This window comes from Pelodiscus sinensis, chromosome 4 (genome assembly GCF_052426305.1).
Source record: "Pelodiscus sinensis isolate ZL-2025 chromosome 4, ASM5242630v1, whole genome shotgun sequence".
NCBI classification, from domain to species: domain Eukaryota; kingdom Metazoa; phylum Chordata; order Testudines; family Trionychidae; genus Pelodiscus; species Pelodiscus sinensis.
This window is the reverse complement of record NC_143055.1, coordinates 56,128,126-56,135,162: the sequence shown is the minus strand read 5'-3', so window position 1 is coordinate 56,135,162 and position 7,037 is coordinate 56,128,126. Positions and strand designations below refer to the sequence as shown.

Genomic DNA, 7,037 nt, shown 5'->3' with positions numbered 1-7,037 from the left:
TACATTCAAGAATGGATTCCGACAGGATCCCTATTAAAAACATTTACTCAGGCTGTGAAATGTAAACATGACTGTTAATTTTCTAGCATTCTAGTTTTTTAAATCAATAGTGTGCTGTTAGTCCATGAAAGCTTCAGGCTACATTGGTGACTCAGAGGTAAAGCTTAGATTGTTTTAAAATAATAAGTACATGCAGATTTATCAAGTTACAAAACAGAACTAAGTAGAATGCATCATCAAGTAGTGGTGGGAAGTATTGTAATACACCTTTGGTTCTTAAAGAGCTCTTGGCCAATTACTTTTGATACAATTTTTGATTTGTTCTAAGCCAGTGGCCCCCAATCTTTTGGCACCACATGCCTAAAGGCGGGGCTGTGTATGTGCTGTGCGCCAGCCCTGGACACACGGCAGGCCCTGTGTTGGGGACCATGGCTCTAAGCAATAGCTGTCGTTCAAAGGTCTTTAATTTCCTTGTACCATTTTCCCCTAGTCTCGTGTTCAGTGATAAGCCAGTGTTTTAGGGGCTTTAAAAGTCCACTTTCTCCTGCAATCCTGTTTAAAGTACCATACTGGTATTTGATTGTATAAGTTAATGTAACTTCACTAGGATAAGTTCACTAGTTAGAAAAGTGAAGCATTCTCACAAACACTTTCAGCTTGACTGACAACAGACAAGCAACTCTATTCCTCCATAGATCTATCTACTTGCTCAGACTCTGTTTAACAAAAGGCAATAGCTCTAAAGCAGGATTGTCTTTCACAACATCAGTTGTTCTGAACACTTGTCAAAATGGGGGAATACAAAGATATAGAAGTGGTATCTAGATCTGTCCACCGAACATACTGTAGCAATTGACCTTAAATAATTTTCCTTGTAGAATTACAAGTTGGAAGCCCTCAATGTAACTTAAGTGAAACAAACAAAATACAGGACTATGTAGCACTTTAAAGACTAACAAGATAGTTTATTAGATGATGAGCTTTCATGGGCCAGACCCACTTCCTCAGATCAAATAGTGGAAGAAAATAGTCACAACCATATATACCAAAGGATACAATTAAAAAAAATGAACACACATGAAAAAGACAAATCAAATTTTGGAACAGAAGGGGGATGGGGGGGGGGGGAGGAAGGTAAATGTCTGTGAGCTAATGGTATTAGCTTCCCCAATTATCACCTCTATCTTTGTAATGGGTAAGATAGCTACAGTCTTTGTTGAGACCCACGCGTAGAATGTTGAATTTTAGCATGAATGACAGTTCAGGGGATTCCCTTTCAAGTGCAGATTTAAAAGGCTTCTGAAGCAGGATGCATGTAATTAAGTCCTTGAGACAGTGTCCTTTGTGGTTGAAATGGCAAGAAACTGTTTTTTCTTTGTGATCCTGACTAATATCTGTTTTGTGGGCATTGATCCTTTGGCGAAGTGTCTGAGACGTTTGTCCAACATAGCCCTGTATTTTGTTTCAGAAATGTAGCCGTGTTAGTCTGGTGTAGCTATCACTATTTTAAGTGAAACAGTGCATCCTTGAGAAATTCTTTCAGAGGCTCATTTTTCTGCTCAGTTCTTCATTGAACAGTTAAATCAGGAAGCCTAAAAATACATTTCTAAAGCGCTTATGACTTCTCCCACTCTAGCTGTTGTAACTGCAGTAAGAAAGACTTTTTGACCAATAAATACTGCAACCAAGCTTTAGTACAATGGCTAAGTAACAATTTTCTGGAAGATTCCCACCTCATACACAAATAGGTATAGGCTTCAGGAATACCACACTGGGGGGACAGGGTATAGAGGGTCCTTTGACTTAAAGCAAGCCCCCCCTTATCAGTTTAACTTGCGTAGAGAATAGGTTTTCCCTCCTCTGTCCATTTCTCTTCCTAATCACCCCCCCCCCATTGTGCAAAGGAACAGTTATGAGTGGTTCTGTACAACTTCAGTTCTGGACTCCAGTAGCACTGCAGCTGCTCAACTTCTTTCCCCAACTGGAGAAAGACTGCCACTCTAATTTTCAGCAAGCAATAAAGGAAAAAAACCTACTCAATAGATATAGTTACTAGACTCTTGCACTCAAGAATACTTTCTGCACTATGTAGCCAACCAAGGAAGACAGCATTAGGATAAACAGTGAAACATTTTTGACTGGGACTTTTAACAGGGTTGAAAAAAGAAATAGATAAATTCCTGGAGAGCAAGTCCATCAATGGCTGTTAGCCAGAATAGGTAGGAATGGTGTCCCTAGTGGCTGTTTGGGAATGGGTGATAGGGGAGGGATCACTTTATTATTATTTGCTCTGTTCATTCCCTGTGGGGCACCTGGCATTAGCCACGGTCAGGAGATAGGATACTGAGCTAGATACACCCATGGTCTGACCCAGTATGGTGGTTATGTTCTGAAGTCAGGAATTTCAAAAGTTAAGGTTCTCATACTTGGAATTAAATATCCTAATGATGGTAGGCTAATAATGCAGGCTGTTTTTATTTCTACTTGGTATGCCATAATATACTGATATTAATTTTAAATAAGTTGATAACCTAAACATGAATATTCACATCACTTAAACATTTGATTAAATAAGTGCTCATCATAACTGAACTAAGTTGTTAGCAATTTAAAGGTTTGGTGTTTGATGGGAAGGGAAATCTGTTCAGTTTAAATATAGGTTGAACCTCTCTGGTCAGGCTGTCAGATAGGATTTTGGCAGGAGAGGGGCAAAGGGCCAGCAGCCACAGGGAATGAATCTACTTAATTTCAATAAAATTGAAGTTGCTTGTAGTTATATCAATTGAGTTTTGTAATCACACTTCCCTATTTCTTAAACTTTGCTGATTGTGTAGAACACCTCCACAAAGTAAGGGGGAAATGATTAAAATAAGTACTGTCAAATGAAGATAGAAGAAACTTCTAAAATTAATGTAATTGAAAGTGGATGTGAGGTAACAGTAGGTAAACACAGTTTCAGAGCCATTAAACTAGTTGTCCTGAGCCAGGAAAACTGATACAGTATGTCATTCAGACAACACTGCTACAATTAAATATTCACTACAGAGCCCTTCATGCTGTCATGAGCTAGATGCCTTTGCACAGCATCAGAACTGTTCCAGAAATTGTAAAATAATGATTCACAAAGGCTTTACAGACAAGTTCAACCTTTATTTAAAACTACATTTTAAACCATTTAAAAATTACTCAAATCACAATAAAAAAGATTAAGACAGAAAAAGAACAGTGCAGTAAGAGTAAATAAAGGATTCAGTTACAGCTGTTTGAACTGCCCTGCCGGAAGTCAGCATACCTATCCTAAATGCAGTAGTGTCAAAAACTAATTTACATTTTTATACAGATTCAAATTTAGTGACATTTGTGCCAATTTTCTATATGCACTGGTATATGTGGATAGGGTCTAAGGAAGGAGTTTCTGGAATTTTTTCATGCACTTTGAGCTCCAGCAGTTTCTGCAAAACAAAAATTGCACTCATCAGGAACAATTACTAAATCTCAATTAAATATACACCTGTTAAGATGCATAACTGCTTAAAAGTAATGGGTGAAAACATTTTAATAAGATGAGCCCTACTCGTTGTTGGACTACAGACAGTTTGCGCACTGTGACCGATGCAACCCATCACGTGAGCATTCTTATTTCAGATGAAGAGCACCCTAATTCAGTTTCAAATTTTAAGCAAAACTGACAGAAGATATTCAACCCAAAATAAACAGAGAGCTCCAGAACCAATTAATTCATTGCAATTTTGTGTAGACTAGTCCATAGTAACATTTACATGAATCCAACATTAAGAAGGAAAACTGCAATGTCTTATTCCCATACCATACAGTTAAATATCAAGTTTTTATAACTGTTCAAATATCTGTGTCTCTTACTATTATACTAGCACCCTTTCATCTGATGTGAACTGAAGTTAAGAATAGGACCCAAGCCAAACTTGAAATTCTATTTTTTAATTCTACGAAGTTGGTTTTGAAAATCTCTTTAAATTTAGCACAAAAGAATGAACTTGTATGTCAGTTAGCCTGATAGTCTATTGGACTGTACTTTAATTTTTTACACGTAAACTGGAATGTAATATGAAACCTTTTAATCAGAAAGTAAACCAGAAAATATCAGCTTGTAATTAAAACCCATAATAAGCAAGGTATGTCCAGGCTTTTAAAATACTCAGGGCCAGACTAAGGTGTGGGTGAGCCAGGCAACTGCCCGGGGCGCCAACCAATGGCAGCTGTAAGGGGCGCGAAGCATCCCTTATAGCTACCAACAGGCACCAGCCCCCCTTATCCCTGCGGCGCCGGCCCTGCACGGCCAGGTACTGCACGCCAGCAGCGGTGGCCAGGCTAGGCTGGGCTAGGCAGCGCATACACCACGTGCACCAGGGGCGGGCCTGGGCTTGGGGTGGGCCTGGGCTTGCGCCGTGCGCCCCAGGGGCAGCGGCGCACACCTGGGCCCAGGGCACCAAAATGGCTCGGGCCAGCCCTGAAAATACCACTTCTGTTTGTGTGACTTTGCATCTTCCCATCTTGAACAAAAGAGAAAGGGTTCAACCTCCCTTCCTTACTATTTAAGCATTCCTCACTTACGCATCTGAAATATGTCTAAAAATGCCATCAAAATTTCTGGTTAAATCAACTTGGATTTTTTTCCTCCTTCACCTCTTCTATCCCTAACTCCTTTCCCCACCTGCATCTCACCTCCCTGCTGAAATAGTCAATACAGATTCAAAGACTTTATTCACAATGTTGACCCCAGTTACCTACAAATTAAGTAGTTCTGAATCATATAATAAGTGTAATTAACAGTAGCAGGCTTAGCAGTAGTAGTTCTGAATCATATAATAAGTGTAATTAACTTATATCAGAACCTTCCTTACCATAACTTCAAATTAGAAAAGGATTGCTTCTTTAGTCACAGTTGAGATTATCCTGAGTGGTAAAAGTTACTGAAGTCAGCAGCATACCCATGTGTAAGAAGCTATTTGCATATCGACAACCACACTTAAGTTGCAGCCCTCGGCATTTGCTGTATCACTGTTGCAGTGGAGGTTTCCAAAGTTGAGTAGCCCTGGTTTAGACCCTAATTAAAGCTTAACTCTCCCTAAAGGATACCCATGAGTTAGGAATTTAAAAAATCTCTTACCGGGTTCTTTCAGTATTTGAGAGTCTCCTGCTAATTCTTCACCTTGCATTCCATCACTATCTAGTATTTCGTCAGACAAACTATTAGTCTTGGCCTCTGCCACCATTTTCTTCATTAGATCTGCCTTGGGAGTGGATAAAACAAAGCAATTTACAAAATCATGTATATCCCCCCCACCCAACACACGCACTTCTCCATCCTCTCAATTTAGAAAACAAGATTCATTTCTGTGAGGGGTTCTTGTAGGTGCAGAAAAACAAGCAAAATACCTCTGAATATATTGTGAGTTTAAGCGGCAAGTCTTCAACTTTCACAAAGTCATCTTCATCAGACTTTTGACTTATGTTTCCTGACCCAGCTTCCTGTTGACAGAATTTGACATTTTAAGAGGAAAATACAGGGGTACATGATTCTGCTCTCTATGTACTCAGATATCTGTACTTAAAATACACAAATATATACAGGTCGTACCTCCCTTAACTGGGACACTCTGGTCTGGCAATACGTGTAGTCCGGCAGGACAAGAGATGTTCCTGTACCACAGAGCCCAGGTATAGGGAAGTCTGGCATTGGGGTAGGAGCAGGATGTGTGTGAGAGAGAGATTCAGCCAGGCGCCCCATTGCAGGGGAAGAGCCCCAAAGAGCAGCATCTGGCTAGCAGCCCGGGGAGGGAAGGGGCGGGGCAATAGCATAGGTGGGGAAGGGTCTCCCCTGGTCCAGCACATGCCCTCATTTGGGACTGGTCAGGTCCCAGCGAGGTCCAACTTGTACTCTTAAAATATAACTAAAAAGCAAAGAAATGAAGTGCTTGTATACACAATTTAACCTACAAACTGAATGAGTCTGGAAAGAAGACTTGACTATAAAATTGGCCATTTCAAAGTTAAGACAAACAATATGGAAATTCAGGTTATACGTACATATTCATTCACTAACACAGGTGACTCTGTATCAGGGCTGCCAGCCATGGAGCTTTCTGGGCTTCCAGTCAAAGACTTGGTTTCTATGCACATTGTTTCTGATGTCTGAATTTCATTTACTGGTAATGAAGTATTTGGCTCTTCTGTTGCTGACACACTGGTGTCAGTAACAGACTCAGGTGCACTGACTGTGAGATGTTGCTTATTTTCCAGCACATTGAGATAATGAGGCAAAACAGCAGGCACAGCTTGTTCATCTAAGAACACAAAGCATTTGACAAAGTAAATGACTTCTTAATATTTTGAAAAAAAAAAACCTTCATATGAATAATACAATCATTTACAAGGAGTCTATTTGTCTGACAAGAACAGAAATTAATATTCCTGCAACCTTTGAGAACTAGCAGCCTTGTAAACATTTATTGCCAAGTAAAATTAACACAGTAAAACTCCAAATGTCTGGCGTCCAGTAGTCCGGCACTCCTGATAGTCCAGCACCAACTGGAACCCCAAAGTGCTCTGGCCAGCCAGACAATTGGAGCTGCTGTGAGACCCATGGGCACTTGTAGCTGGGAAAGGGAAGGGGAGAAGGGGATTATACCCCTGTGACAGGTCTCCCAGGACCCACACTGCGACCCGCTGGGGGGTGTGGAGGGTGGGCAGGGAAGGGCGCAGTGAGGGGCGAACCCTCTGCTGTTTTGCAGGAAGGCAGGGGAAGCCCCGCGCCTCCACTGAGAGTTTCCAGGAGGAGAGTGGGCTCCCCACCCCCCAGACTGCAATAGTTATCACTGAGCAGGGGGGAGAGGGGCAGCGCTGCGGGACCAACACAGCAGCACCCAAGCTGCTCTGCAGCTTCCCCAAGTCCGCCACTCGTCAGTTTCAGCAGCGGCAGCAGTGGACTAGGGGCAGCTGGGGTGCTGCCAGGTTGGTCCCGCAGCACCGCCCCTCACCCCCCTGCTCAGCACCTGCCA

General features: G+C 41.5%; 1 protein-coding gene across 10 annotated transcripts in view; it reads right to left on the bottom strand.

Annotated features, from left to right (window-relative positions):
• Positions 1–3,129: 3,129 nt before the first annotated feature.
• PCM1 (pericentriolar material 1) overlaps positions 3,130–7,037 on the bottom strand; it is an 87,563-nt gene continuing 83,655 nt past the window's right edge. For all 10 annotated transcript variants that reach the window (XM_075931153.2, XM_075931152.2, XM_075931157.2 and 7 more), the window contains 4 exons: positions 6,067–6,323; positions 5,416–5,508; positions 5,147–5,270; positions 3,130–3,452 (listed from right to left, as the gene is read on the bottom strand). In XM_075931153.2, the coding sequence (XP_075787268.2) occupies positions 3,427–3,452; positions 5,147–5,270; positions 5,416–5,508; positions 6,067–6,323 (500 nt within the window). In that variant the 3' untranslated portion in view covers positions 3,130–3,426. The remainder of the gene's footprint in view (positions 3,453–5,146; positions 5,271–5,415; positions 5,509–6,066; positions 6,324–7,037) is intronic.